This window comes from Gopherus flavomarginatus, chromosome 5 (genome assembly GCF_025201925.1).
Source record: "Gopherus flavomarginatus isolate rGopFla2 chromosome 5, rGopFla2.mat.asm, whole genome shotgun sequence".
NCBI lineage: Eukaryota > Metazoa > Chordata > Testudines > Testudinidae > Gopherus > Gopherus flavomarginatus.
This window is the reverse complement of record NC_066621.1, coordinates 52,572,145-52,590,054: the sequence shown is the minus strand read 5'-3', so window position 1 is coordinate 52,590,054 and position 17,910 is coordinate 52,572,145. Positions and strand designations below refer to the sequence as shown.

Below are 17,910 nucleotides of genomic sequence, written 5' to 3'. Positions count from 1 at the left end.
GTCAGTCCTCATCAGCCATTTGGATTACTTCCTCAGCTCTTCGGAAGGGCTGAATGCATGAACAGGATGTCTGGGGAAGTTCAGGGATGAGGTTAAAATTGTGTTCAAAGCAGTTTATAACAAGTCTTGAGACTGTCACAATGGGTCTCAAACAATCGCTTTTAGTAGCAACTCACCAGCCTTTTTGTACTAAAGTTGCCTGCCAGTGAATTGACTGGCATCCACGTTGGGCAGCTGCTCGCCTGCCTTTCTGGATAAAATAGAAGGATTGGACCTGGTGTAGAAAGGGGCTGTTGCTGTATACCAGTGTTGGGATTATGCCAGAGCACACCCAGCTGTGGCATGGTAGCTCAAGAAAGGAGCCTGTTAATTCCTTCTTTAAAGTGAATTCCCTGCTGGTGAAACGTGCCAGCCTGACAGCTTTGTAGGCAGGCCAGTGGAACAGGTACAGTGACAAGCAAGCTTCTCCAGCTGCCCCATAATTGTCCCTCTGGACTGTTGTTAAAGTGCATCCTCTAGTAGTTAGATTCAGTCTCCGATCCTTGGCCTCTCTGGGTTGGCCAGCCAGTTAATGCAAATCTGATGTGGACACCTATCTGTCTGGAACTGCCCTGAGACCACGTTAACATAAGCTATGGTCAGCAGTCAGATGGTCCTGCTTTTCAGCCACTGCTGATCTGGGCTTTCTTTATTCCTATGGCTTTAACTTAGACATGAAAGGCTGTGTGTTGTTACCATCCCATTAAGTCCCCTACTTCTCTGTCACAATACTTCTCAGACAGAATTCAGAGTCAAGGATGAAATCGGTTGTGTAGGACTGGAGTAAATTAAAGCAGTCATCCCACCCTACCTCAATTCTGGCAGTGCAGGAGAGGGAGCATTATTAGGCTCTTTCCTAGGAAAAACCTTAGTATTGGTCAGAGAATATGAAGCTGTGAATACTTGGGCTTTATTTTGCACCAGCAGGTTTAACTGGCTTTATTACAAATACGTGCATCTTCAGCTTAGTTACTGTGACACATGTACTTTTCCAAAGTTTGTTGACCTTTTCACTGTCTCCTGCAAAGGAGAAGAAAGATAGCTTTGTGGTTAGGGCACTTGACTGGGTCTTGGGAGACCTGGCTTTGGCTTCCATCTCTGCCACAGGTGGCCTGTGTGACTTCAAGCAGGTTACTTGGGCTCTCTGTCTCAGTTCCTCATTTGTAAAATGGAGGTTTCACTACATTTCTCTCACTCATTTTCTTGTCTATTTAGATAGTGATCTATTTGGGGAAAGAACTGCTTCTTTCCAGGTGTTTGTACAATGTTCAGCACAATGGGGCATCTATGCTATATTATAAACAATAAGAGCAGGAAAAACAAGAAGCATCACTTTCTTTTTACATGATATCTTCTTCCTCTTAATTCTAATTGTTCAAAACATTTTTAACATCTTTTCCATCTTCACCTAGGGCCTTTTAACTTTGCTGTCCACTGGCAATTAGGATTGCCAGTTTTGGTTGGACGTATTCCTGGAGGTTTCATCACGTGATATCATTAATTAAAGATTAATCTTTATCATGGCCCTTTAATTCCTGGAGACTGCAGGACAATCCTGGACTATCAGCGATCCTACTGGCAATGCTCATGACTGGCAGTGACAGAAATCTGTTGCGATCCCATTTTTTGCTTGCAAAGACCTAAAATGTTGCTCATTCTAAGGGATTAACCATAAAATCTTGAAGTTGGATTTCAGTGCTAGTTTCCTTTTCCTGGTAAGTCACCATGTGAATGTCATAATTACAGTTAAAATTAATATAGGACATGAGTTCAGATGTCACATGTACTGTGATGTATTAAAGGGGCTGGCAGCAAAGCTAGAAAGCTTAGCTGAGCAGGAGTGAGGGGGTTTTGTATGTTGAGAGTTTTTGTATTGATTTCATTGCTTGATTTGTAGTCAGAAAGATGAGTTGAAACTTTTGCTAGAAGCCTCCTCCACTGGCTTTATTTTAATTGCAATACAATTACCAATAGAGTGTGTTCATGATATATCAGTTTGGCTTTAACAGAGTCACTACAAATCTCACATTGTCTTAAATCAGTCTTTTAAGTTCCAAGTGGCAGCGTGCCTTTAACTTTTCTGAGTTAATTAAAGCCACGTTTATGCTTAAAAGTGCTATAAAAGATCAGTCACAAGTCTGGCAACTTACAAAGTTTTTGCCATTTATCCAGTGAACCAAGAAATCAGGACCAGACTCAGCTGGCAGAAAGATCTGATAGATGTGGGATCCAGGAACAAAACGTTCTTTGTGCTCCCTGAGCATCGTTTAAAAGAGAAGAGTCCAAGCATTCCAAACGTCGCTCTTGCCAGGAAACAGTTCTTGTTGATGTTTTATTGCAATAGTTCACATGCGAAAGTGGGCAGTGTGTGTGCACAATTTGATATATACTGTATAATATAGCTTCTTCCATCAAGATTAGAGTATATTCTCTCCTGCTGTCCTTTCATCAGCATTTTGCCAGAAGAGGTGACAATGAGCCACTCTAGTGTCACAAGCAATTTAGAAAACCAGCTCCCACTGGAGGAGGCAGGTGACACGAGTCATTGTGGGCTCTCTCATTTACCTGGACAAGATAAATCAGATGTGAAGTCTCAAGGGCTGAAAGCTGAATGAAACAGGACAAAACATGGGAAGAACCCTTGAATTTTATTCCTCCCCAGCAACTGCGTCCTTTACTCCTATATATGAAATTTCCAGGTGAGGGAAATAACTTACTCCTTCAGATTCCACCTGGTACAGTGTGTGACATTTTAATGCGACATGCACATTGTAACTGTTAATATAACAGTCATCCAGGAGTGCTTTCTCAGTTGAACTAATTAGAATACAATGCCGCTCCATATGTACATTAGTAGTCATTATTTGTGTTTCTTCGGTGCCTTGGGGCACCGCTCTCTTTGTCCTAGCCACTGTACAAACACAGAGGAACAGACAGTTCCTACTTCAGAGATGTTCCAGTCTGAATGGGCAAGACAGAGGCAAGGTAAGGGAAAGAGGATCAAGCACATAAGCAGAGTGAGTAATGAGAACATCATGTTAATGCCACAGTTTAAAAAAAAAATTAGGGATGGGGTTGAATGGAAAGAGGAGTAGCTAAATGAAAAACCTAGGGACGGGATGATATTTGAAATGAGGGGGATGGGAGAGGAGGGGAAGGTGTGGAGTGAGGTTGAGCTGAGAATATGAGGGAGAGGATTGGAGCACACAGCCAATTGACACAAGGCAGAGAATGTCCCACTCTGGTGCCATCAGTGTCCATCAGTCCATGCTTAAATCGCTCCTGCGGCTCCTCTGCCAGTTTCAGTCTCAGTACAGCATCTTTCTCGTGGAGTGAATAATGACCACTGCAGAATTGAATAATAAATATCATGTGGGGTGATTAAGACTTGGTCAAGAAAGGAGAATGGTTTTCAGATGAAATTTTGAAAAAGAGGTGAGTCGAGGTGGAGCAATGCAAGAAGGACTCTAGACGGCAGAAGTTGTAGGGGAGAAAACATTCACACTAAGACTGGGAAGTGTGAGTTAGAAGGCAGAGATTAAATCTGGTGCAAAACAAGGAGAGGGGCCAAGAAGAAGGAAGACATGTGCCCATGAGGTGGGCTGAAGCAAGTTTATGGAAGGTTCAGAAAGCAAGCAAAGCCATTTTTAAGTGGCTCCTGAAATAAATGGAGAGCCAGTGGAGGTTCTTGAGAAGGAGTTCTGTGTTTAGTGCTACTCTGTTCCTCTGGGAAGGTGAGCTGCTCGATTCTGCACATATGGAGGTGTAGTCTGCTTGGACTCTGGCAAGCCATTGGGGAGGGGATTGTAGTAGTTAGAAGGGAGCTGAAGACCTGGAGGAAGATTTTGCTAGTGTTGAATGCAGGGGCAGTTGCAGGAATAATGATAAGGAAGTTGTCAGAAGGGAGAAAAAAGGGCTGGGTGGAGGAGGAGAGAGTCGGAGATGGCTTGTGGGTTACTGAGAACACAGGCAAACAGGAGGCCTGCATTGGGGTGGAAAACAGAAGAAATCCAAGTGGTTTAGGAAGTTTCTCTGGCTTGTTAGAAGCAATTAAAAGCCACAGATTGACTTAGTGAAGCTATGCAAAGAAAGTGGAGAGGAAAGAGTCAATGAAGTGGGGGAAAAGTAACGTTAAAAATCATGAATATAAAAATAGTTGCTAAAGTAGCTGGGCAGAATAAGTGTTGAGGCTAATATGGACATACCTGATAATGATTCATGTGGTAGAAAGAACATCTGGATTCTCTGCAAGCCCATCGGAAGCAGTGATATGTGATTGTGAATGTTTTAGGTAACATCTTAGTGCCACTGAAATCTACAGAATTTTTGCCATTGATTTCAATTTTGCTGTTAGTGTCCAAGGCAAAAGGAAGTCATATATGGGGAAAGCAAGAGAGCACAAGTACATTATCTAGATGCACCCAGCTATTAATATTCCTAAGCACTTTGCTGAATGGAAATAATTTTCCATTTTAAAAAAATAAAAACTCATGTTCAGCCACAGTAGCATGTAACGTGGGGTTAATGGTGATCATACTTCCATACTCTACTGTATCTGAGGGAGGGCAGAAGAATTACTAAAATTAAAAGGATTTTGAATAAAGTTTTGACAAAGCATGTTTCCAACCCTAACTTCAACATCCCCTCCATGCCTGCTTTCTTGATATGCTCAAGTAATTTAATAACTCTAGCTTTGGTTTCCAGGTTGCAGAGCAGAAAGCATTTTTTTGCTTGAGAATTCTATTCAGAACTTAGTCCGATTCAGTATAACGAGGTAGCTAACTGCCCAGTGGTGCTTGTAATACAATTACATGTTGTTTTAGGCCCCTACTTAGACATAAAAAGTTAATTTATTGTTAAAAGTGCAGCCCGTCCCCCGGAATGAAATGACACTACAGGAATGCCCCAGTGTCGGTGACCCTCCTTTATAATAATTGCTTTAGTACTGTGGTGTAATGGGGAAAAGTGTGTTAACTAAATTGTTCTAGGATTTAGTGCTTTGGGCTGTTATTGTGGAACACATTTGAAACTTTTTTAATTATGATCTTTGAGATATTACCACCACTTCATCTTTATTTATTTTTTATCAGCTTTTCTATTGTGCTCAGCACTGTAGTATCAGAGTACTTCTCTCTCTCTCTCTCTCTCTCTCGTGAATTTATCCTTACCATCACCATGAAGTATGTTAGACTAAGAAGCTGAGACATGGATTAAGTGACCTACTCAAGGCCACACAGAAGGTTATGGCAAGGCTGGCACCGGAACACAGATGATTTGAGTCCTAGGCCAGTGTAAACATGGGACAATTCTGCCTTTTAAAGGGCCTGATCCAAAGCTCATTTAGGTCAATGGGAGTCTTTTCATTGACTCCAGTGTTGTTTGGATCAGGCCCTTAAGTAGCCTTCATATAAAATAGCAGCTACGGTAAATGGAAAACAACACCAATTAAGTGCTGTTGAGAATGATGTGGCTATTCCATATTCTTTCTAAGAGAAACCCTCGATCTGATATTAGATTAAGGGTTCCCAAGCTATTTCATGGTGTAGGTCACTTCTGAAGTGTTGCTGTCTCTTGGACCACTTCCCTTCCTATTTACAATGGCAAAAGAGCCAAATTCCTGTTGGCATAGGTAATCCACTTCCCAGAGAGGCAGTAGTGATGTTAATGGAAGAGTTCTTCTGCCAGCCTAGCACTGTCTACACTGGGACTTAGGTCAGCTTAGCTATGCCCCTCCAAGGTGGAGACTTTTCACCCCCTGAGTTATGCTGACCTAATTTTCTCATGTTGACCAGGCTGAAGTGTTGTTTGTACTTAGTCCCTTGTGTTTCACTTCCCCCAATGTTTGGCTTATAACTGCATCTCAAGAACATGGCATTTTCCATGCTGACTGGTGCAAAATAAATATATACAATTCTTCTGACAATTTTTAGAGGCTCATTCTCCGGATTTATTAAAAACATAATGTTGTTATAATCCCAGATAATTCTTTCCCAAAAAGCCTTCTGGCACTTAGAGAAGTTCCCTCACTTAAAAAAAAAAAAAAAAAAAAAAAAAAAAAAAAAAAAAGGTGACGTAGCTCTCAGATATGTCATACTGGCCTTTGAAATGTGACACAGACTCTAAGGGCAAAATTCTCTCTGTACGGGTATGTCTACAGACCCTTAAATGCTACAGCCACTTTCTGTTGTGTAGATACTAACAGAAGAACCCCTTCCATCACTGTAGTAAAATTCTTCTCTCCAAGGAGCAGTAGCTAGGTCAAGTCTTCCATTGACCTAGCAGTGTCTACACTAAGGCTTACGTTGGCTTAACTACTACATCACACAGGGCATGACATTTTTCACAGCCTTGAATGATCTGGTTATGCACACTTAACTTTTTAGTAGAGGTCTTAGCTGCAGGGTGGGTCTCTGTTGTAAATCCTGTGTCTGTCAGAAGGTGGCCCATGTGGGGAGGCAATATAGAACATGCAGGAGACTGCATGCAGCTAGAGAGTGAGAACGTGGCCTTCCAGAAAAATTAAAACACTGGATAGTTGGGCGGAGGCAGACACTGAAAATTGCACAGGAATTGTCTTTGAGCAAGGTTAATGAATAAAAATGCTTGTAATATTGTTGATCAAACCTATTTATAGAAAAAAGGTATTTATATACTACTCAAGTTTTCATTTCTAAGTGTTGTGTGTAGTATTATTATTATTTATTTGTTTTTCAAGTGGAAGAATACCATCAACAAGTATTTAAGAACCTGTAATAGGTTATACAGTGTTCCTGTCGATATTGTTGTCATAACTTTCCTACTCAGATCTGAACCTTAGAGTTCAGAACATGAGAAGCTAGCATGAAACCTCCAAACTTAATTAGCAGCTTGGATCTGATATCGCTGCCACCAGCCAGAAAATTCCAGTGTCTGGCTCACTCTGGTCTCCCCAAAACCTTCCCTGGGGGACCCCAAGACTCAGATTCCTTGAGTCTCACAACAAAGGGGAATAAATCATTTCCCTTCCCCCTCCTCCCCTCCAGGTGTTCCCTCCCTGGGTTCCTGGAGAGAGATACAGATTCAAGCTCCGTCAATCTAAACAAAGGGATTCCACCCTTCCCCCCCTTCTCTATTCCTGTTAAGTACAGACTCAATTCCCTCGAGCCTCAACAAGGAGGAAAAAACAAACAGGTCTTCAAAAGCGAAACTTTATATAAAAAGAAAGAAAAAGACATAAAAATGGTCTATGTATCAAGGTGACAATATACAGGGTCAATTGCTTAAAAGAAAAATGAATAAACAGCCTTATCCAAAAGAATACAATTTAAAACATTCCAGCAACTACACACATGTAAATACAAAAAAACACTATAAACCTATTGTCTTACTATCCTTGTACTTACAACTTGGAAACAGAAGATTAGAAAGCCTGGAGATAGAGAGATCACTCTCAGAGCCGAGAGGGTCACCGAACCAAGACAAAGAACAAAGAACTCACACCCAAACTTCCCTCCACCCAGTTTTGAAAGTATTTTGTCTCTTGATTGGTCCTCTGGTCAGGTGTTTGAGGTCTCTGTTTGTAAACTCTTTTATAGGTGAAAGAGACATTAACCCTTAGCTATCTGTTTATGACAATTATTAACTGCAAATTTTGCACTTATTTTCCATACTCTATAGAAAGTAGTGACTGGTTAGGAATTTGCATTTCAAATACTCCAGATGGGGGTCAAATCCCTCACGTTTTAGTTACTGCAGCACTTCTCAAAATGTAATCTGCAGACCATTTGCCAGTGGCTGAGCACATGGTTCTAACTCTCCTTGTTTCCATTAGCTAAACCACAGGAAAAGAGGCAATAAAATATTCAAGTTCTTCTGTAATGCTGCTTCTCAATGTAAGTCATGGGCTGTAGTTGCTAAAGAGTGTTCATGCAGTGGAGGGAAGTAGGTGCATGCAATCCTAACCTGAAGGAGAGACTTTGTGCGTAAGCAAGCAGTTTCTGTCCTCTTAGATTCCTTGAGGACTGAAATTCTGCTGAACACAAAGACTATTGAAAACAAGTGGTGTTAAAATTGATGCTCATCAGGAAAGGCCAATTTTTACTTCAGGATGTTAGATGTTCTAAAATTTGTAATCCAAGAAGGGACAAGATGTTTTCAAAGACAGAAGTGAGAATAATGGGATTGTTTACAGATAGAAACATGGGGGGAAGCTGGAATTCTAAGTAATTGTAAGTGTTAAAGGAAGTTCACAGATTACACTGCAAATGTGCCCTTCCTGGGTGAGTTTGTCTAATGTTGTGCTGATGAAGTCTACAATCTGCCTTTAGTGGATTCCTGGAAGATGTAATCGACTTTTTCATTAAAGCATTTCACTTAATCATTTTAACACATTCCTCCTCTTTTTTTTCTTTTTCAGACTGAGTATAAGCTTTGCAATGGGTCTGATAAAGAGTGTGCATCTCCCACAGCCAAATTTACTAAGAAGGAGACATTGAAGGTATGTACAAAACAATAAGGGTTGCCTTGGGCTACAGTGTCACCAACCTATTTCCTTTTAGAAAATATTAAAAAAAAAAAAACAAAAAAAAACCCCCACCTCCTTGTACACTACTTCTCCTTTTACTTCAGAGTGTTATTTCCCATGACCCATCAAGCTGCTCGCTCTTTTTGGTCATTGCAGGTTTAGAAATGTTTGTTCCTGTATCCAGTCTTGCATGTGGGAGTTGTTAATATCCTGTAATTAGAACAAAACAACACGATCCCCATGCATCTGAACAGTTACCTATGTATCACAGAGCCCTTCGACCAACAGGAGGATTGTAATCCTTTTTAGCTCTTATTAGTAACCCACAGTGTGCTCTAACGCCATATAGTTAGCTCTCATCACCATCTCAAAGCAATAGGTCAGCTGGTGCTTTTGGGTAAGGAAGGCTGTTCACAAAACCAGTCTTGCATAAGAGGCTGCTACTATTATTGTCAGTAGTAGCTTTAGAGCTCTTCTTGCTGCCTTTGGCAAACTGGGAAATATCAATGCCTTGTTCCCTACATTCATGTACCTTGGAAATGGTTACAAATGTTTGGCTGCCATAGGCAATTCTGCCCACATGGTAGAGCCAGCCCCTCTGGTATAATCTATGTGATACACACAATGAAAGTAACCTTGAATACTGACATCAATATGACACCACTGCTTGCTCACCACTGCACAGGTGTGTCACATCCTGAGTGCCTGACATGTTGATTTAAAGCAAATGGCCAAGTTTATATCTGGTGTAATACAAAGGTTTCAATTTGTGTACATGAGGGATGACTTTCCAGGAGATTTAGTCTAGGTTAAAATGTGATTATATATGCCTCAATTCCAATCTGCTTCTGCATAGCTTCTCACAGGGATTCCCTAGTCTGCCTCCATTGCTCTGTAGGCAGGGAGACAGCAGATTGTGTAACCTTTGTAACTGACAGAACTAAGTTTAATAAGAGAAACCATTAAATCAAGAACTCTTGTAGAATTTTGCTATCAATGAAGATAACTTGATATCCTGGCTGCTGTCTGTGTTCCCTTATACTTTTGTCACTAGAACATAGGATTTTGTTGATTTCTAGGGAACCCGTGTGAAGCCTGGTAAGTTTCATGTGGGCTCTTTCTGCACAGTAAAGTGCTTTTCCAGATACATTATGTAAGCAGTTCCCTCCCTTCTCTAAGTAAAGCATGCAGTAAAGGACATGTTTACAGCTGCTATTTTCTCCATTCTGAAACAGGTACAGAAGAAGAATTACAGACAGGAGAAGAAAAGAGCCACTAAGCAACTCTTCAGCGCTCTAAAGGATCCCAGTGTGGTGATTATGGCAGACTGGCTGAAGGTATTTAATGCAAAACATCACTTATGAGGGTTGAGGGATAAATAAATGGTTGAGAAAATCCTGTAGCATTTTGGATTTTATGCAGTAGTACCAAGAGCATCATCCTTTGAGTGAGCGGGGAAGACTTGCGCGCTTTCGCTCAGTCAACCTCACTGGAATTGGAACAAAGGCATTTCAGATCCTTTCTCAAGTACTTGCTTCACTTAGTTCTGTCCTGAGTTGTAGTTTAAAAAGTAATCACATCTTCTCTGGAAGTTCTCTCAATCCAGGAGAGTTCTTTTGTTGGATCCCAAATAGGCACAGAACTGTAAGGTGGTAGAAAAAGAAAATCAAATGTCCAGTTTTTCACATGCAGACAGGAATCACATTGAACCAAGGTAGGGAGAAGAGAATTCCTGCAGCTAATTGAAAAGTAGTGTTGGATTCTATTCTAGTCCTCAAACAGAAGGAGCCAGAACTTCAAGGGAAGGACCATCACAGAGGCCTTGCTGATTTCTATAAGTGAAATGGCAGGATCCCCTGGGAAACAAACATCATCTCATTTTGGTCAAATCTGCCCCTTCCACTGCCTACTCATCCAATGTCTTGGAGATAGCATGTTTACCCCAAGTCTAGCAGTTTTGGATCCTCTCCACACACGTTAAGGAGTGGGATTCAGAATTCTCTTCTTGCTAATCTTTTCAGGTTCTCAGCCTCTTTGATATTCCTGTATGAAGGCGGTTGGATCCAAGATGGATGCCTGCTGTAGGTGTGTGGGGTTGGTTTTTCCTGACTCTTATTGATGGGGTACTTACTTTGAAGCTCATGCAATCAGACTCTTTCCAACCAGGATGTTGAAGTTATTTTCCCACTCCCTGCCTTGGCCATTGTGGCCTATCTATGTTTAGTGGCTCATGTGACAACCGGCCTTAACTGAATGCTCATTTGAACCCTGCCTGCCCTAGCTTTGTTTTTTGGCCAAAACATAGAAGCCAGCTCTGTTCAGCGCACAACTGATTCCTGTAATCCCCACTCCGTGTGTGTGTGTGTGCAAGCGCACTTTTTTTACCCTCTGCCTACGGATTCCTAGGTGTTGCTTTACCAAAAGGCTGGATTTTGTCTGGCCCTCCTGTCCCTGTGATGCTGCTGAGCTCCCCACTGTGTTTCTCCTTCTACCCTTCTTTCCAAAATGTCCGCCTCCCATTGTTGCCAGGTGTGTCTAATACCAGTCTCCTTCCCCATTGGGAGCTGGGGAAAAACTGCATTTACCTTTCAGACTAGACAGTCAAAGAGAATATACATGGCTCCTGCTGCAACTCCTAACAGTTATCTGTAAAGCCATTTTACAATTTCAGTGGAGCTGAGGTGGGAATATGTGCTATCTCAGAATGAAGAGATGAGTGGAAGTCTCAGCACATTTCTCCTCTCAATCTTCCATCCCAGGCTTCTGCGTTGGGGATTATCCTGTCCCCAGTGCTCATCTTTTTCTGTTTTGGGGGTATGCGGGAAAGTCCACCCTTGAATGAGTGTTGTGAGAATAGGGTATACCTTGCTTAACCTTGTCCGGTGATTCCATTTCTTGAAGCTATATGCTACTAACGCTGTAATTGCCAGGTGACACCAGGCTATGTGAAAATGAGAAGAATGAAACGGGAACCAGGTCTCAGCAGCCATCTTGGAAAGACTTGCAGGTCTTTCCCCACCCTTTTGTCCTCCTTGCAAAGAAATGTTGTTTCTTAACACTGCACAAGGAAGAGCTGTGGCAGTTGTCTGGGAGCAGACAGATACAAGATGTTTCATTGATGTTTGAAGTTTGTAGCAGTTTGTCTTTTGATTTTTAGATTGACACAGAACAGACTTTGGACCAGCTGACAAATGTAATTTCTCCTTGTCCAAAGTCATATGGATATTGACAGTTTATCACTGAGTCCTGAAACTTATGCACCACAGAACAAATATTTGATTGAAATTGTGGGGTGTGGGTGCGGGAGACTAGCAAATATGTCCATGTTTGTGTAGCATTGCTGACTTACCATAGGGACATCTTGTTCTGTACATTGATTCCTGTCACTGTAGGTGACCATCTTCTGTCCAATAAAAGATATTACTTCATCCACCTTGTCTCTCTAGTATTCTGGAGCCAACACAGTTACAACAACACTTCAAACTGTAGTTAAAGGTCAGTTGCCCTTTCCATGAGCAACACCCAATTTCAGACACTTATAAAACGAAGTGGTGTTTAAAAAAAAATAAAAAAAATTATGGACTTTGAGACAATAGGATTTATTTATATTTGTTACAAATGTAAAAACTGGTGTTCATGGCCAGCAGTGAATTCTAGGTGACTGGAGGCAGCGTAGCCTACTAGAGAACTAAAACTAATAATGTCTTTGTACAGCATTTAGGATTTATTTTATTATTTGTCTTCCTGTGCAAAAAGTTTTTGTCCTGAAGAGTTTGATGCTGTTAAAACAGCTTCAGCTCAGTGAGAAGCCATATATTATGTATAATCACAGCAGCAACACCAACAAAAGGGTTGCATATGGAGACTCAGCCCATGTGTGGTGTTGGGCAAGAAGAGCTAGGTCTCACTTGGGCACTCTCTTACCCTCAAAACGGCTAAAGCTGAATCTGTTGACCTGCAACGCATGCTATCTGGCTTCATGTGTTGCCTACGAGAGAGAATTTACATTGAGTATGACTGAAAAGTAAACCAGTCAGAGAAGGTGCTTTACAAAATGAGGATATTTAATTAAACCTATTAATTGTGGTTTCCCACAGCAGACCATTAAAGTAACGTTGAAGGCCCCTTAGCCTAGACATAACCTTTTAAATACTTACTGTCCTAATTGAAATGTCCACCAGCATTGTCACCAAATCATTCTCGTGTGGTCGATAACTAAAAGATAAGTGTGTGTAATAAAAGGGGGCTGTGAACTCACAAAATGGTAAGGGCTAGATTCTGATATCCTGACTCATGTGGAATATCTTCTTCCATGAATACGCCTACTGAAGTTGACGAGACTACTGAAGGAGTACAGTGCTAGGCAGCATAAATAAAGGAATCAAAATCTGTCTTTGAGAGAGGGGCGCATGCTGAACATATTGCACTGGATTAAAATATTTTATTTAAGAATTAAAAAACAAAAAAAACCCCAAACTATCTCCGCTTATTTCCCTCCCAGATCCGTGGGACTCTGAAAAGCTGGACCAAGCTGTGGTGTGTTCTGAAACCAGGAGTGCTGCTGATTTATAAAACACCAAAGGTCGGTCAGTGGGTGGGCACCATCCTGCTCCATTCCTGCGAACTGATTGAGAGACCCTCCAAAAAGGATGGCTTCTGTTTTAAACTCTTCCACCCCTTGGATCAGTCCATCTGGGCTGTGAAGGTAAGAACCATGCTGAGCTGAGAAACCTTCCCCCACCCCCAGCCCTCCCCACCCCAAAAAAAAATTCTGAGGCAGAGGGGGATATGCTCAGGGGAGGGGAATCAGGGTTCCCAGCAGGATGCAAGGGCAGCTTTGTCTCTTCCTAGTAGAACAGATTACATTAGTTAAGGCAAATTAGGAACTTGATTAAATTAAATTTGATTTTAATACCAGATCAAAAGAATGTGGAGCCACTGAGGTGGACTATATAAGTGTAATTCATAGTGCATAGATACATGACTGAAATTAAAGAAAGGGGAAAAGATTGTCTGAATACAGGGAAAAGCTCCTCAACAGTCAGATGTGAATAATCTGCTGAACGTGAGAGGGTTAGTTAGAATTTAAAGAGCTGTACAGTGCAGAACAAAAAACAATCTGCCCTGGCAAAGCGAGGTGGAATGAATGATCTGGTCGGTCTTTTCCAACTCTAATGTTCTGTGATTGACGGGAAGTCTGGTCTTGTGGTTACAGCATTGGACTGCGCCTGGGGAGATGTGTGTTCAAAACCTGGCTTTTCCACAAACTTCTTTTGAGTGACTTTAATCCTTTTGTGCCTTCAGTTCCCCACCTGTAAAATGGGGTTAATGATACTTCCTTTCTTCCATCCGTAGTCCCTCTTGCCTATTGAAACTGCAAACTCTTTGGGACAGTCTACAGTGCCTAGCACAACAGGATATTGATCTCAGTTGGGGCTTCTAGGTGCCACTATATTACCAATAATTGATTCCACCCATCAGAAAGATGCAGATCCTGCTATTTATATTTTTTAACTAGTAGCTGAAAGGCTGTGCTGTCACATGGGCATAATTCATAAAATCATGGGGAGGCTGAGAGCCAAAAAATGGCTGAGAACTTAAAAACTGGATGGTAGCAGACCAGGAATACCAGTGATGACTGATCCTGTTGATATTCTAAACAAAGAGCTCTCATCCATGCTCATTGCTGTTCCCATCACTTCAGGCTGCCTCAGCAGATACCCTAGGCTGCAAAGTGATGTTTGGGATTAGTAAGTAGGGGTTCTGTTAGGAGACTTGTGTGGGTGGTGAATGAGGGATACATGCTCTGGTGAGGGGCTCTATGTGTTTGGGGTTATTGCGTGTGCTGGTTGTGTTGATTTGTGTCTGAGGGTTTGTGCTGAGAGGCTTGTGTTTTTATGTGGGTGTCAGTTTTGGGCCAAGTAATCCACCAGTCTGAGTCTCCCTCATATAACCAATGAGGTTGTTGCATACAAATTAGCTGTAAAGTAAGGGTGGTGATTGGTTGAGTTACATGTGATCTCCCTATGATCTTCAACTCTTGACTTAGCAGAGATGCATGCCTTACTGTATCTGTGCACCACACAGGTATAATTAATTAAGTCAAACTCACTAAACTTTTAAAAACTGGACAGTAGCAGTATGCAAAACTCAGTGATGAGTCAGCCTGGTGATATTCTGAACAAAAAGAGCTCTCAACCATGCATATAGCTGTTTCCATCACTTTTTGCTGACTCTGCAGATGTTTAAGGCATCAGAATGATATGCAGAGTGCCACTTCTGGAATCTTACAATATCAATAACTCAAAGTTTTAAAGAACTATATTTATTTCTCTAAGGTTGGATGATACAGCATTTGCCATTAGCTATGATTAAGGAGGATGCTACTCCGACAGTGGGGAAGGAGGGCGGGTGTGGAATGGATATGAGCAACACATCTCGAAGAACACGAGTTACAAGGTTAGTAACCGTCTTTTCTTCTTCGAGTGATTGCTCATATCCATTCCAGGTAGGTGAATCCCAAGCCTTACCTAGGCGGTGGGGTCGGAGTGAGAAGTCGCGGCCTGGAGCACTGCAGAGCCAAAGGCCGCATCATCTCTGGACTGCTGAACCAGGGCGTAATGGGAAGCGAATGTGTGGACCGATGACCAGGTCGCTGCCCTACAAATGTCTTGGATCGGCACGCGGGCAAGGAAAGCCGGCGATGACGCCTGCGCTCTGCTGGAGTGAGCAGTCACACGGCCCGCCGGAACGTGCGCCAGGTCATAACAGGTCCTGATACAGGAGGTAACCCAGGAAGATATCCTCTGCGAGGAAATCGGTAGTCCCTTGACCCGGTCCGCTACCGCCACGAATAACTGGGGGGACTTGCGGAACGGTTTGGTCCTGTCCACATAAAACGCTAGCGCCCGACAGACATCTAGCGAGTGGAACTGTTGCTCCCTGCGGGACGAATGGGACTTTGGGAAAAAGACGGGGAGGAAGATCTCCTGGTTAATGTGGAAAGCTGAGACCACCTTGGGAAGAAAGGCGGGGTGTGGTCTCAGCTGCACCTTGTCTTTATGGAAGACCGTATATGGGGGATCTACTGTGAGGGCCCGTAGTTCCGACACCCGTCTAGCTGAGGTGATGGCCACTAGGAAGGCGGTCTTCCATGAGAGAGAGAGCAGGGAGCAAGTAGCTAACGGCTCAAATGGAGAACCCATGAGCCTAGTTAGGACCAGGTTGAGATCCCATGAAGGGGCAGGAGGGTGGATCTGTGGATAGAGACATTCCAGTCCCTTCAGGAATCTCGCCACTATAGGGTGGGCGAAGACGGAACGTCCGTTCCCTCCAGGATGAAACGTGGAGATAGCCGCTAGATGAACCCGAAGGGACAATAACGCCAGACCCTGGGCCTTGAGGGACCAGATATAGTCCAGAATAGTGGTGATGGGAATCTCCATAGGGAGAAGCCCGTTCTCCGAACACCAACAAGAGAAATGCTTCCACTTAGCCGAGTAAGTAGCCCTGGTGGAAGGCTTTCTGCTGCCCAGGAGAATCTCCCGAACCGGGGTAGAGCAGCGTAACTCGGAGCCGGTCAACCACGCAGGAGCCATGCCGTAAGGTGCAGAGACCGAAGGTCCGGGTGACAGAGCCTGCCGTGGTCCTGGGTGATCAGGTCCGGATGAAGGGGCAGGGCAACTGGGTTGGCTACTGAGAGGTCCAGCAACATGGGGTACCAATGTTGTCTGGCCCACGCTGGAGCTATCAGAATCACACGAGCTCTGTCTCTGCGCACCTTGAGGAGGACCCTGTGTATCAGCGGAAAGGGAGGGAATGCGTAAAACAGGTGGGTCGCCCATGGGATCAGGAAGGCATCCGCTATAGACCCGGGCTCCCGACCCTGAAAGGAGCAGAATGTTCGACATTTCCTGTTCTCCCTGGACTCGAAGAGGTCCATCCGGGGACGACCCCACCTCTGGACGAGTGAGAGGGCGACGTCTGGGCGGAGGGACCACTCGTGCGAGTGGAAGGACCTGCTCAGTCGATCCGCTAGAGTGTTTCGTACTCCCAGGAAATAGGAGGCGGAAAGGTGAACGGCATGGGCTATGCAAAACTCCCAGACACGCATTGCCTCGAGACATAGGGGAGAGGACCTGGTGCCACCCTGCTTGTTGATGTAGAACATGGTCATCGTGTTGTCGGTGAACACCACGACACAACGACCTTGAAGGTGATGGACGAACGCTTGACAAGCAAGACGGACCGCTCTCAACTCCCGTATGTTGATGTGGAGGTCCAGCTCCTGAGGGGTCCACAGGCCCTGAGTTCTTCGGGCGCCGCAGTGTGCCCCCCAGCCCAGATCTGAGGCGTCCGTCGTCAGGGATGCCGAGGGTTGGGGCGGATGGAACGGGAGCCCCGCACAGACTACAGACTGGTCCAGCCACCACCGAAGGGAGTCCAGTACCCTTTGGGGAACGGTGACAACTGTGTCCAACGAATGTTTGGCCAGCCGGTACTGCGCGATGAGCCAAGATTGAAGAGGCCTCATGCGGAGTCGGGCATACGCTGTCACGAACGTACAGGCCGCCATATGTCCCAGGAGGGCCAGACATGTTCTTAGAGAGGTCAGCGGGGCCGCCTGCAAGCGCAGAATGATGGCCGACAGCGACTGGAACCTGGGCAAGGGTAGTAAGGCCCTGACCAGGGTAGAGTCCAGAACGGCGCCGATGAACTCTATCCTCTGCGTGGGGAGCAGAGTAGACTTGGCCTCGTGATCAACGTGGACTAGGGCAGGAAAGAGGCTGCTGATCCTGCGGACGTGGTCGTGGACCTGCAGCTCCGATGTGCCCCGGATCAGCCAGTCGGCGAGGTAGGGGAACACATGAATGCGGCCGCGCCGAAGGTATGCGACGACGACTGCCATTCATTTCGTGAACACCCTCGGGGCCGTAGAGAGGCCAAACGGGAGGACCGCAAATTGATAATGTTGGCGGTCGACCACAAAGCGGAGGAAACGCCTGTGCTGGGGGGATATGGCGATATGGAAGTAAGCGTCCTGCATGTCGAGGGCGGCGTACCAATCTCCAGGATCCAGGGATGGGATGATGGTTCCAAGGGATACCATACGGAACTTCAACTTTATCATATATTTGTTGAGTTCCTGCAGGTCGAGGATAGGCCTGAGGCCCCCCTTGGACTTGGGGATTAGAAAGTAGCGGGAATAAAACCCCTTGCCCTTCTCACTCTCTGGAACCTCCTCTATGGCTCCCTTGAGGAGGAGCATCTGCACCTCCTGACAGAGGAATTGCTCGTGAGAGGGGTCCCTGAAGAGGGACGAGGGTGGTGGGTGGGAGGGCGGGGGCGATTGAAAACTGCAGGCGATA

General features: G+C 44.2%; 1 protein-coding gene across 3 annotated transcripts in view; it reads left to right on the top strand.

Annotated features, from left to right (window-relative positions):
- The window catches only part of OSBPL5 (oxysterol binding protein like 5), a 99,071-nt gene that overhangs the window by 21,601 nt on the left and 59,560 nt on the right, over positions 1-17,910 (top strand). For all 3 annotated transcript variants that reach the window (XM_050953695.1, XM_050953692.1, XM_050953694.1), the window contains exons 3-5: positions 8,435-8,515; positions 9,778-9,879; positions 13,044-13,247. In XM_050953695.1, coding sequence (XP_050809652.1) covers positions 8,435-8,515; positions 9,778-9,879; positions 13,044-13,247 — 387 coding nt within the window. The remainder of the gene's footprint in view (positions 1-8,434; positions 8,516-9,777; positions 9,880-13,043; positions 13,248-17,910) is intronic.